This window comes from Pomacea canaliculata, linkage group LG8 (assembly GCF_003073045.1).
Source record: "Pomacea canaliculata isolate SZHN2017 linkage group LG8, ASM307304v1, whole genome shotgun sequence".
In the NCBI taxonomy this organism is placed as follows: Eukaryota; Metazoa; Mollusca; class Gastropoda; order Architaenioglossa; family Ampullariidae; genus Pomacea; species Pomacea canaliculata.
In genome coordinates, this window is record NC_037597.1 from 4,497,733 (window position 1) to 4,511,624 (window position 13,892).

At 37.2% G+C, this 13,892-nt stretch overlaps 1 protein-coding gene across 2 annotated transcripts; it reads right to left on the minus strand.

Moving 5' to 3' along the window:
• Nucleotides 1-322: 322 nt before the first annotated feature.
• LOC112569864 (GTP-binding protein 2-like) lies at nucleotides 323-11,584 on the minus strand. Of its 2 annotated transcripts, none has more exons than XM_025247896.1 (11): nucleotides 11,333-11,584; nucleotides 9,698-9,724; nucleotides 9,114-9,298; nucleotides 8,842-8,956; nucleotides 8,208-8,405; nucleotides 7,755-7,929; nucleotides 7,066-7,282; nucleotides 5,599-5,838; nucleotides 5,230-5,401; nucleotides 3,955-4,116; nucleotides 323-3,777 (listed from the first exon to the last, which is right to left on the minus strand). In XM_025247896.1, the coding sequence occupies exons 1-11, from the start codon at nucleotides 11,402-11,404 to the stop codon at nucleotides 3,619-3,621; spliced, it is 1,722 nt and encodes a 573-aa protein (XP_025103681.1). In that variant the 5' UTR covers nucleotides 11,405-11,584; the 3' UTR covers nucleotides 323-3,618. The 2 variants fall into 2 exon arrangements, with proteins under 2 accessions (XP_025103681.1, XP_025103682.1); XM_025247897.1 differs by having other exon boundaries at nucleotides 5,599-5,793; nucleotides 11,333-11,583.
• Nucleotides 11,585-13,892: the final 2,308 nt, after the last annotated feature.

Below are 13,892 nucleotides of genomic sequence, written 5' to 3' on the forward strand. Positions count from 1 at the left end.
TTGGGACAAAATTTTTTCTTAATTACTTAGAATTTCTCAGCATGAAAGGATTGCAAAATGAGTTGTGAAAGGGATTTTGAAAATGCAACCTTTTATGTACGTAACACCAGCTCCAGGCAATACATGTTATCCAGGTATCAAATACCCAGCATCCATGCAGATCTGCCAAGTATTTGTCTAGCCCACCTGCCTAACTGCTAGTTTGGGCTTTTTTTTGGTATTTCAAGCACTATATGTCAGAAAAGTATACCTCCACGCACATACAACACTAAAGTGAAAATACTGAGGTGATAGGAAAAGATAAGACAGTGCAAGACAAAAGTTATCAAAGAGCAATAAAGCCAGTCTTTAATAAAACTAGGTTTCCACATCCGAACGGTAACACATGATAATAATAATACAAATTTAAAACTTCATTTAACCAAAAACATAACCAGTGCAACAGGTCATAGATAATCAGCTTTTTATCTTGACAGCTGTTATTTTGATGCTACTAGGGGAGGGAATTACACACCAAACCATAAAATAATGAAACACTGATCACTTCAACTGCACGAAGCACCTGACAGATGAATCTGTGTTTAACCACAGTTCCTGTCATCCTATGACTATGAAGCTAGCTGGAAAATTAAAGAATGGTGGTTGAAAAGAAATCAACAAAAACACACCAGTAAAAGACTGTTGCATGAACAGGAATAGCCAACTCAGAGGAAGTCATCTGAATATGGTGCAGCAAATAATGTAGTAATTCAGCAGCTTAAAACGTTCACACAAAGCTTGAATTATACATAAATTTTTAGTATTGTTATAGACTTGTCTACATCATATGCAGATGTAGATATGGTGGAACATGATTTGGGCAGAAGAAAAAATGAGAGTGGATTCCCACTGCCTTATCTGCCATCTCAACTCTGGTTTTTCATTTGCTGTACTGTCCACTTCCCTGCAGGCATTCATTTTCTGCTCCATGGACCATTTTCCTTGCAACATTCTTCACCACTGCTTTAGACTACATCAAGCATGGACTTGATGCTCTGATCTGCTACCTCCTGCTTCATTTATTTTCTTCACTTTCATTGTGTTAATGTGACCTCCATGACAGTCATCCGTGCACCGAATATGGACGACTATGTATGCTGTTGCTTCCACCATCACCATTACTGCTGATACTACTACAAGTAAATATCGCAGCTGCAAGTCAAAAATGAAAAGAAGGGATATTTTGTTAGTGGAACTGAGCTGCAGTCACTGCATCTATGTGGATGGCATTCACCTTCTCATAATGAAATCATCATCATGTCTAAAAATGTTTATATTTTTCCCCCTTGTAAAGCGCTTAGAAATAGCCTTTGACGGTGGGGTTAAATGCCATATAAATTCACTTATTATTAAGTTTTCTTTTAAGACTTTTTTCCATCCTGTCACTTTCTATTCACAGCTTTGATCTACCAATGCATTTGATACTTCCAAGCTGAGGTGCCCAACAAGCAAAAACATTAAAAGCTGCAAAAACCATGATTACATTTTCTATTTAAAAACTTGATTCTTAAATGCTAAAATAAAAACTGTTGCAATAAAAATTTGCCATACATAATAGATGTTAATATGATGAATTAAACAATGGGTTGTACCATATCATTTACATTTTCTGGCAAAAGAAATTAAGTCAAAAGTATTCTAATCAGCCATCCTTCTCCAGTAATTTAAAATAGTATGACTTATTATGTAAATATGGAGAAATATGTGCTTTAAAGAATGTTTAAAATGCATGCTACATGATGGTAACACCAAAGTTTGCAGTTTACATGAAGACAGAGGTAAGGGGAATCCCCAAGGTTATCTGACAACTTTCAAGGCCTGTACTTGGACAATAATTAAAGGTCTCAGCTTTGCTCCAGTCCATAGCTACCTCCAAGATTGTAGACCTTTAGTTGAAAGTATGAGTAATGTCATCAATTTTACCACATCAAAAAGGAAAATCAGCTACTGATGCTATACTTTAAAATGATGGAATGATTTGCTCAGAATATATGCACAATGCTTGTTTATGATCCAACGATGAACACCTTGCAGTGTGCCAAACATGATTTTATACTAAAAGTATACAAAGTACAAAAAATGTATTACTGTCTCTATGGCACTGAAACTGTTGTTCAAAAATAGCAGCTTATGATGTAGGCACCATTATAAAAATGTATGCACATAGGAAAATTATGCAGTAAACTGCCTTTATTTCTAAGACCTTCCTATTTAAAGATGACAGATTAAAGGCCAAACTTCTACCTTAGAGCAGGAGAAAAAATTGGTTTGACGCATGGGAGGGAGGTAATATATGAGGTGCCAGCTACCCTAGTGGTCATGCTCAACTAATTGGTTTCATCTGGCCTGTTAAAAAAAAACACCCTTGCTTCCCAACCCCAGGCTGAAACATTCTTTTCTGCCAGATGGTGGAAGTTCCATCTTTAAGCATAGAACAGCCATTTTTCTCAGATTTCACAAATCTTGCATAAAAATGGATATTACTGATTAGAACTGCTTGATAAAGCAATTATTACACATTTTGCAGGCAGGATCACTGATAAGCAAACAGGTACATACACAAGATGTACAACATTTGTGATCCATGCAATCAAAAGCATTCCCAGACTCTCATTCACTGCCTTCATAAAGGGCAAGAAAGACACTGCAGGCACAGTCCAGTGATGTCGCACAAAACACACTTCAAACCACATCTTGCACAAAGCAAAGAACCAGGAGCTGTGGCCAAAAGGGGTGGGCCTTTGAATCCAATTCTAATTCATAGGGAGATGGGAAACAACCTTCCCACTGCACTGCAAACTTTAAGCCATCCCTTGTCGAGATCTAATTGTACAGTCGTTGTATGATTAAAAAAAAAATTCCCTCCTAGTAGAACATTGCTGTCTCATACAGGTATGCATATCTGTATGGACATACAGTGCAGCAGAACTGACGATGATGAGAAATTACATATAAATACATAACATAATGATGGAGACATCAATATACAGTTATAAAATCAGTTGTACAGACTTCTTGCACACACATCAACACAGCCCTCTGCTGGTCTGATGACTACCATGAGGGGTGAAAAGAAAAGCCTATTGTCCTTTTACATCCTGCTGTACAAAAGAATTTGCGCAAAGAGCGAAGGGACCAATGTAATACAAAATCAAGATGTATGCCTTCAACAAAGTCTATCAATCCATTTTCTGCCACCACAAAATTTCAGCACCATTTCTATACAGATCATATATATGGATCAGCCTTGACCTGTTAAAGATCCTCTCATGAGTGCAAACAACACAGATTCTATTTCTTTCTCAATGGCTCTTACTACATATCCAGGATACATTGTCTTTATCCAAGATTATAACTGTTGGTCTACCAAAAGACCATGCCCCAAAAATGAGTACTCACTTATACAAGTCAAAGATTTAATTTAAATCAAAACAATGAAACTCTCAGTTAACTTACCAAGAACAGAAACCCTGCACAAATAATGAAGTTTATCACTTCGGTCCAGCTCTTTGCCCCAACAAATAAAAAAAATATCACAGCCAAATGCTGCACTGCTGCAGCTGGTGAATAAAACTATGCCTAGCGTTCAATACATTCATATGGGAAAATCTGTAAGACTTCCCCAACACCTTTAGATTTTCCTTCCCGGAACAAAAGTCGTGCTCCAACTCGAATATACTCAGGCTTGTACTTGAACTCGAAGATCACTCGGGCTTTCTCATTTGTTCGTAAAGAACTCTGCCAAAAAAAGAAAAAAAAAACCTTAATTCCCATTCTCTATTGTTATAAAATAGTATCTACAGTATAACAGTTTGAATAGTGAAAATTGTTATTTTTGTAATGAAACTAGACCTACAAATAAAACTTCTGACTTCAATTCTGCTGTGAAATATGTAAAACAGATCAAAGATTTACCCTGTCCATCTTCAAGATTTTAGCAGTCTGACAAACAGTGCCTATATGAATGGTTGTCTGAAAGTTACTGCTGATCTGGCCAGAATGGAACAGTACATAAACATCTGCTTGAAACTGACGGCAGCACACAGCTGGTGTTGATGGGCTGATTAATACCATACCCTGCAGACATAATCAATCTTTCATCTCAAAAAAAATAATATGAAGATCTGTAACAGACTCATCCATCCCTAAGCTTCCTTTCAATGATCATCTGTTTATAAAACCTGAAGCAAACAGCAATATATTCTCAAATGCCAATATACCAAAATTGTTAAAATGTTGGGTACAGGTGAGGATAGTGAGTGACTTAAAGAAAGTATATGACCCTAACTGAATGAAATTGTTATGCCACAAAGTGTGGTGCAAGATGGGGCTAGCAAGACAAAAGTCAAGATTATTAAAAATTAACCAATTCTCAAGGGGCCGCATCCCCACAAGCAAACTTGTTGCAAGAAAGGTAGAACGAAAAAACATGGCGCACTGTGCATAAATAAAGTGATAAGTATGGAAAGAAACTGTTGGTATCTATTCTATTCTGTCTATGGAATTCTTCCCTTAGAAAGCAGAAAAAAATCAACCAATCAGATATTTTTTTACATCTGAAAGTAGACAAAGTTAAACCATCTTGTTTGTGACATTTGCCGGTTTCTCAATTTGACATGGATTTGTACTCAACAACAGAAAATGACAGGGAAATAGTAAGTAATATTTAAATTCTAATGTATATCCTAATAAAATGTTTGCTTGGTACTTCATGTTTGTATATAACTTGAGTAAATGATTTTTTTTTATTTCTACTTAGTGACATACTTCTCAAACGTGAGCTCTCCATTTCCTTACCATCTTTCATTTGAATTTAGTACAATAAAACAAAAACTATATTTTTTAAATGTTACACCAAGTAAATGTTTAAAACATGCTCTTTAAAATGGTGAGTCACCAATAGTTGTCTTTACTGTAGGTTAATAGGTATAAATATTTAAACATTACCAGTTGAAAAGTTCAAATGCGGGCGTGACACATTCAGAAATAGTCAATAATAATATATAGATCTGCAACCTAGAGGAAAGAAAAACTCCCATTCCTCAAAGTTAATTGCTATTAAAAAAGTACTGTCGTCCCTATTTCCCTTTCTTTCCTTTTTTTCCTACAAAATGTTTATATGTTAAGTCCCCCAAAAAACAAAAAAGAAAACTCCAATGAAGCTATCAAATAATCTTATCTGACTCTTACTTTTCTCAACTGTTCACGCTCTACATCCATCAGTGCTACAGAGGCAGCCTGGCCAGCTTGTATTAAACGACAGGGAAGTCGATTTCGATGCACAGTTCGGACCTTGACTTCATTAAAAGTGCCAGAATCTGAAGGACCTAACAGCAGTTTTTCCCCTTCTCGTATAGACCCTCTGGACATAGAATAAAGTTTGGTAAGAGGCTGTCAGCACTTTAAATAAAGAAAACTTTAAAATATTAATCGATTTTTGTTATAAATATAAAACATAACTTGTTACTGAGTAAGAATGTGACTTGTACATGATTTCTTACATATTTTTATGGTCAGCTGCATTTACAAAGTAGTTACCTACGGTGTTGAATATCTCACCTTCTGATGACACCGCCTACAACTGTCCCTACCAGAGGTACAGAGTAAAGTTCATCAATCTGAAATTCTGTAAGGTCTTGTGCAAGGCGTTCTCGCTCACTATGGGAGTGCTGTGGTGGCAGCACATGCAGAAACTTCAGAATAAGATCCAGATTTTGCCCCGTCACACAAGACACTGTGAAGATGGGAGTTATCCTAAAGGGCAGAGCCAAATTCACAGTTTTAACCACTGTCTGGCACCTTTGGGGACAGATGGGAAGATATAGGTTGTGACAGTAACACAGATATATGTTCCAAGAAGCACAGAGGTGAGAGATGAAAACCAAAAAGAGAATTCAGATGAAATACTTTGACACTGATAAACATTGACAAGGTTTCATACATGCTAAACTGTGCATGTGGCAGAACATGTTACAATTAATTTACCTCTACACAGAATATGAAAATAGATATTTTGAATTTTGAGTTTAATAAGCTGTATTAAAGAAATAATATAATTTACCTTGCAGAATCAGGAAAAAATATTTGTAAATCATGATCACAGAAATAAAGGTCACTGATTAAACTCAGAATCTTGCAAGGACATGGTCTTAGCATTCCTTGAAATTTAAGAAAGCATAGACAAACATCACAATTTATCAAAATATATAGAAAGATAATGGTATTTTAGAACTACAGTATTTGAATCTATGAAAAATGTGAAATCTTGTAATAAAGTTTTGAAAATAGTTTTAAAACCTGTCTCTATTAGATTTACATCTTTTCTCAAAAGGTCGTTAAAGTAAGGCTTTTCCATGTTTTTTTGGCTTCAGGGAGTTACAGTTCTGTTTTAACAACAAAAAAACAGAAAAGATTTGTTGATTCAAGGCAGCCAGCAACAACCCTGGTCATCCTTGACCTGACAATGAAGTGAAGAATAACAGACTAACTTAAAATATTAAGGTTTACACACATACCCAGTCAAGCTAGTAACAATCAACCTAGAAACATACAATACAAAAAAAAAAAAGAGGACAATAAGGCATCAAGAATGTCTGCTCTCTCCCATAACACCCAAGGCAGTGTGCTAGCTAGATGCTAAGACATAGCCATCAGCTTAAATGCCAAGATCTAGCAGTTTAGCTAACTGCTACACCAGGGGTGGGCAATTAATTTTCCCAAGGGGCCGCATGAGAAATTGGGATGGTTTTAGAGGGCCGGACTAATATAGTTAACTCAGTTTTACCCAATACTGTATATATAGTATATATACTGGCGGGCGGGCCAGTGGGCGGGCCGGTCAGAGACAGGAGGCGGGCCGGATCCGGCCCTCAGGCCGGCCTTCACCCAGGTCTGTGCTAGACATTAGCATCTACCTAGCACTGTGCACCTAGTAACAGGACTATTTTCAAGGTAAACACACTTTACATCCAGCCTATTGTGATCACTGCTAGCCCCCTTTATCAAATCCGTCAACCTTCTACCAACCTGTTAGTATCTAAGCTGCTGGCAACACTGATGGCATCATCCTCATTACTGATACGAGCTGGAATCTTCCTACAGCCTGGTGATTTAAGGATGGTCTCCAGCTGCTTCAAAAGTCGTTGGAGTCCTATTTTAGGGCACAGGTCAACTTTGTTGACCACCACAATCACAGGTACTCCTAGTGCTAATGCATAGCCCAGATGTTCTTTGGTTGTGCCCACTGAAATGACGTGATATTTAAGAAATGGCTTAATTTTGAAAATTATTAACATCATGAATTTTACTTAACATACACTTAACATTTGCTAGGCCTTGCAATAAAAGCTTTTTCTCTTCATGCAAGGCAATAAGCCTTTAACTTAATTTCAAACATAGTTTAGTTTATTCCTTGTTACTCCCTTGAGGAGCATAAGGCCCCAAACTCAAACATAAAAAGGGACAAAGTAAAAAAGAAATAAATAAATGAATAAACACCAAAGCAAATCTTTAACCAATTCTCAAACACATAAGAAGACAAATAGAACCACCAGAAATAAATGAATAACCACCAAAACCTACCTCAGTACCAAAAAACATCCCTATTATAGCATCAAGGATGCTCCCAAACTAAACTGCCTATGAAAATCTGGTACAAACTTTTTTTTCTCCATTTTCCACATGCCTTGAAGCATAGCAAGTCAAGGTATATTTACCTATGCCAGTGGTGGCACTGACAACAAGCATGGCAAAATCAGGGCAGTTCCCAGTGAGGCCGAAAATTGTGGTTTTTAGATATTTGTGATGGCCTGCCAGGTCGATCAGTGTGATAAGCTTGCTGGACTTTTCACAGATCTCTTCTATTGTGCGGCATTCTGCATAATTCACAACCTATACACAAAACAAAAATATAAAAAGTCATGACATGGTTTGATGTATTGCCTATTCACAAACGCTGGTGAGCAAAAACAAATTCATACATGCAAGAGCACACACCTAAAAAAAATTTCATCCCAAGGCTAAAAAAACAACACCTGTAGTATGTCACTTATCTTCTAAACACAACAATTTTAGCAGTTCATCAAAACAAGCCATATTAAGTATTCTTGTCGTGAACAACTTCAACTGCTTACAATCCCCTGAAGACACTAATAAAATTTAGCTCTCACCTGGCCTTTGCAGTCAAACCCAAGGATGTCATATGAGATGGAAGATGTTCGCCCTGACTGAATCTCATGCAAGTGTCGGAAAAGATTCAACCGTGCACAACCTCGACCATTGTCTAACTCGCCTTGTGTCAATACCCCAAGCAGTGTTGATTTACCTGCATCTACATTCCCCAGCACAGCGAGCCGCAGATCTATGAACTAAAAGAACAAATTTTCACATTTATACTGATCATATACTGATCCCAGTCCATTTTATTTTGCTTCCAAATAAATAAGCCTTTTTTCTTACAATAAGCAGATTCATTTAGCTGCTAAGTGTGTTCTTCACAAACACTATAAATACTAATTTATTACAAGTGATAATATGTGCAAGATCATTCTCAATAAACTATGCATCTTCAACAAGTACAGTGCGCATAATCTGGCTTGAAAATCGTAATACACAAGGAAGACAACAATAAGAAAGCCTAATATTTTCAAACTGTGTTGTTATAATGACAACTGCAAGGATTGCCACATCTCTTCCATGCTAACCTTTTGTTTTATCTGCATAATGTTTTTGTGCAGATTTATTTTGTGCAGAAATTCTGCCTACCAAACATTTGCTTAAGCCAACAATGAGCAGTCTTCTCACCTCCTGGTCATCTGGAACTTTTCTAATGAGGATTTCCATCACTTTCTTGCATTCTGTTACATCTCCTTCAGGCTCCATAATTCTCTCTCTGAGAACTGTCAGCGAGGCGCCAAGCCTGAAAACATGGATGAATAGTGTGAACATCTTAAAAGAAAACTGAACTATAAGATATACCAGTCAAAGTCATCTGAACCTTGCTATAAATTTATAGTGATCAATAACATAAAAGGTTATTACAGTGCAGAAATGAAAAAACACATTGCTGACTCTACCTATTAGCCATGGTCTCCAAAGTTACCAGAGATGCCTGCAAATCCATTTCTGTAAGACCAGTGAGAATACCATTGTCTTCAACACCTATCTCATAGATGGCTTCTCCGTTGCCTTCTTCTAAACGCCATTTCATTTGTGTTACCAGATGCTCCAATCGTGATGCAGATGGATTTACAAGCTTCAACTGATTAGAAATGAAAGAAAAGTATTTAAGCTATTCTCTTTTTCTCCATCTACATTCTCCTCCCTTTCCCCCAGTGAGTCTGGAGACCTTTCTTAACATAAGCAATCAAAGCAATCTTGGCAAAAAATACTTGTCTCAGACAGCCCACACAAAAAATTTGGCAATACAAATCTATCTGAGGAAACAGGTACACTGTGATGTACACTTTTCAGCATCTATATTACCCACCAGTTTGAATAAATGATTGTGCATCTACCCATCCATATACACAGATGTTTTCATCCATGACAACATACTGTATAACATACATTTCAGCCATAACAAATTTGTGCAAATTAATATAACTACTACATGTATAAGCAGCATATATGGCATAAACTATAAGATGTATAAACTCACCTTATATTCTATATTTCCCTCCTCCTCCTGAAAGGTAAATGTTACTACATTAATTTAAAGTAAGAAAGAAACAGAACAGCAATATTTACTATATACTGACCTAATCAATTTGGGAGCCGATCATTTCACCCCAACACCATTTTGCCCCAGTCATATCGGCTTCACAGCTTAAGTCAATTCATCCCTGCTATGTCCATTTCATCCCAAAACCAAAAAGTCAAATTGCCCCAGGTACATTTGTCACCTCTATTGCCCAGACCATTCTTTTGAGCCTGGGACAATTTACAATACAGCATGACTATAAATTATTATTATTATCATTATTATTATTATTAATAATTATTATTTTGATTTATATAGAATATTTTTCAACATTATTCAAGTGGGTTTCACTATTGACGACAGTGGTATCCGTGCACTACTGTAGTTTGATGTGCCTCAAGTTAAATGAATATCTGATTAGCAGTGTTTCTGCATATAATAACATGCAAAAAAAGTAAAAAATACAAATATTCAATAAAATGATGACAAAATCTTTACTTTAAAAAGATTGTTTAAGGAGAAAAATCATATTCTCTGCATGCTTATTGCTAAGTATAGCCATTTTTATTTAGTAAAATGAACTTATTCACTTGGCTCTGTTTAAAATGGGCAGCTGTTCCAATATATGGCTCTTTTGGCAATATTTGATGTTAATAGCTACTTATGTCATTGGTGATTAATTCATCTTTTGGGCCCGGGACAATTTGACTTTTCAGTCTTGGGACGAAATGGACATAGCTGACATAATTAGGCTGAGGAGCGATACGACTGGACGAAATGGTCTCGAGGTGAAATGACTGGCGACCCTTGGCTCCAATGTTATAATTAAGTTATGTCTCCATTGCAGTACAAAACAATACCAAGTTGCTAAAACTGTGGCTAGTTGACAAAGAGATGAAATTTGTCATTTTCAATTCAAATTAATTACTTTGATTTTGCACTAAGTCATGACTAAAACAATCTTTCACAAATTGCTTAAAGAAAAATTACAGATTGGCTTAATCCTTCAGTCTGTCTTTTAAAAATAAAACCTGTACTTTTTCTATATTCTATATCTACATATACCTCTTTCCTATACATGGCTTAATCATGGTCTGTTTTCAAAAACATGTACTTGATCTCTTCCCAATGCATGTAAACGATGTGATTTAACATCATTTTTTTCAATAAACTTTTGGAACAAATGAGAATAAATCCATTAAAATAAATCTAAATCCAATCTATCTCTTCTTCCGCGTCCTCAATCCATCTAAAACTGAGGTCTATTTTTTATGTCTTCTGATAATTTTACACATTACACCTTTTTACACATTCTTCTTGCACTGCGTTTACCTCTTTTGAATTCACTTTTATAGTTCTATATATATATATCCACGGGTATAATATCAATACCATGAATAACTATACAGGGCATATGCTACGTCTTACGATACGGCTGGCACATGCTTAAAAGCATTACGTGACCTACAGTAATACATAGAACTTTAATTTTCCGTGTCGCTTTGGGCTTTTCGACGTTTAGGATTTCTGGCCACTGGCGGTTATAGTCAATAAATTTGATCACAACACAAAATACACATTCTAACTGCTTACTTCTGGCCGGAGAGTCTCTGGCATTTCTACAGATGTTTCACAGTTCCCTGACAAGTCTAACGTAGTGTCCATATCGCCGATGGACTACAACTAACACTCATAGATGCCCTAATACCATGATTGCTTTTGGTGGTGCATATTTTTCCGATATTACTAAGCGGGATGATTCTAAAAATAATTGATCAGCTGTTCCTGGCGTTTTCAACCATCTTGCGTCAGGCCAAGAAACCCGGATGAAAATAAATACGACGTCAACTGAAGTACGGTAGACAATTTCAATCATAAATATTAAATGTTAACCTCCGGGTTGTGATAGCTCACTCACTCACTCACATTCATGAACAATGAATTTAATTGAAACTGGAGGACAAATTCAGTAAACTTGATGAACTGTGATCCATGCAGTCAACGATTTACTGGGTTCAATCCATAATTACCACTGATCGGCGTACCTACTCTCCACCATCGTCACATCTGAATACGACGTACCGATTATACTAAAATCCTTGATTTAGCTGTATTTCTTCATATTCAAACACACGATCGCATTGGTGTCCCCTTCCCCTCACATGCTAATTGCAGTGGCGTAGGAAGATTAGCCAGATGTAAGGCAGAAGAAGTGAAGATAGCAGGTCAAACTGCAGGCTTCACCTACTGTCTGTCCTTAGTCAAGCCGTGCTTTTGACATTTGGCCTTTTGTGTAAAAATCGTTATCCTGTTAAAGAGAGAATGAGCGACAGATCCGATTATTCGGACGTTGAAAGTCTACATTTTTCGTAATTAAGTAGCAGTTTTTCAGAACCTCGAGAAATGCAGACTGACAGCGTCCGAATAATCCGAACTGTGGCTCATTCTCTCTCTCTGATTGGTGTTGACTGCTGGCAATGTTGTGAATGTCACCAACGTGACGTAGTACAGTAGTACACTGTTGTCTGCGCTCGTTGATCGCGGGGGCGAATCGTAGCGGATAATTAACGGATGGGTTCTGGGGGCTGAAATTTACAGGTTAGTTTTATATTGCCTTTATCTACTGATATCTGAAAAAAACGCAAACCGTTCAGGTTGATCTTTAAATCGTCTTCCCCCTTTCTTGTTCCACTATCTTAAAAACAAAAACAAAAACAAAACAAAACAAACAAACAAAAAAACAATCTCGATTAGTCGCTCAGCCATCCTCGGCTGTGCGGGCGCACTTATTTTACATGTATTATAGAGTAGTTCTGCCATCGCGCCTGTACATTTCAGTGTTTAGAAGGTGGAAAAACTGGTATAGGTATAGTTCCGTGACCTAACGGTCATATGTTAATGATCGCACACACGCTCGGGGCAAGTCTTTTTTCGTTAGGTTGGTGCCAGTCTCTTTTCACAGTTGCTTTACCTTTGACAACTCTCTCTATCGAGTCGCAGGTATACCAACCCATTAGGTCAACTGGTTTTAAGTACGTATATCTTGTGTACCGTTCATAAAAATAACCTTTTAAGAGCCTAGCTGTCTGTAAATTAAAGAAATTAAGACGAAAAAACGCGGTTTTCTATTTTAAAACCCGCCTTCAGTACAAGACAGCTAAAGGAATGGAACCATATGGTACCAATCAGCAACTTTCTCGATAATTTCAATGAAAAATAAATCCTGTCTGGAATCCCAGTGAATTCAACGGGTCGCAGCAGGGTGTACTTGTAACAGGGTGACCTACCACACGGCTCACACTCGCGTTTTCTCTCTAAATAAGCTCAAACAGGGGTCTCAAACTCAATTTACCCGGGGGCCACTGGAGGCAGAGTCTGGATGAGGCTGGGCCGCATCAGGTTTTCCTCAAGAAAAGCTCTTACACAAAACATTCCAATGTTATCAAATGTTCTTAATTTTTTCATCTTATTCAGCGTGTGTTAAAAAAATAAAAATAAATTAACAAATTCATAAAAAAAATAAATCAATCAGTAATAAATAAATTGAAAATGAAAATATAATAATAATACAGCAGATATAGAAGACTGAAGAAAATATAGTTGCTGACCAGAGAAATGTAATTATTGATTATTCAGATCAAATGTCTGTATTAGCATTTCTGTAACATTTAACTTTTGAACATGAATGGAACATTGGAACATAAACTGTTTTGAACATGGCTTCTTCTGCCTACTTCTTGCTAGAGTCTGCCAGCGGCTTATCTCGCATAGCCGAGCCACATTTGGCTTAAGGGAGGAAGCAACTCACTCACTCACTCACTCACTCACATGTATTACACCAACAGATTATTACGTTTCTCCGTTTTCCACGTATGCTACATGTTCAACATAATTGTGATCTCGCTGGACGTTTTGTGATCATCATCTGTGTCATCGTCCGCTTTGTGGGACTGTCCGCTATTGTGTCGAACCCTTGCGCCTTCATCAACCTCGTCCAGCGCGTGAGCGCGACCCATGCTGTGCCTGTGTGCGGCCCAGCCATCTCACTCACTCACTCCACTCACTCATTGTCGCGATTCCACCCACAGCCTCGCCAGAGAGCACGCGCAACAAGCGCTTCACACAGCCGCCAGACACGCACAGACACTCGGCC

Bases quoted from the DNA above. Each gene is read 5' to 3' on its own strand.
- LOC112569864 (XM_025247896.1), bottom strand. From the start codon at position 11,404: ATGGACACTACGTTAGACTTGTCAGGGAACTGTGAAACATCTGTAGAA. The intron at 9,725-11,332 runs GTAAGCAGTTAG...TTTACCTTTCAG, and splicing joins CAGAGACTCTCCGGCCAGAA to GAGGAGGAGGGAAATATAGA. The intron at 5,402-5,598 runs GTGAGATATTCA...TTCTATGTCCAG, and splicing joins GTAGGCGGTGTCATCAGAAG to AGGGTCTATACGAGAAGGGG.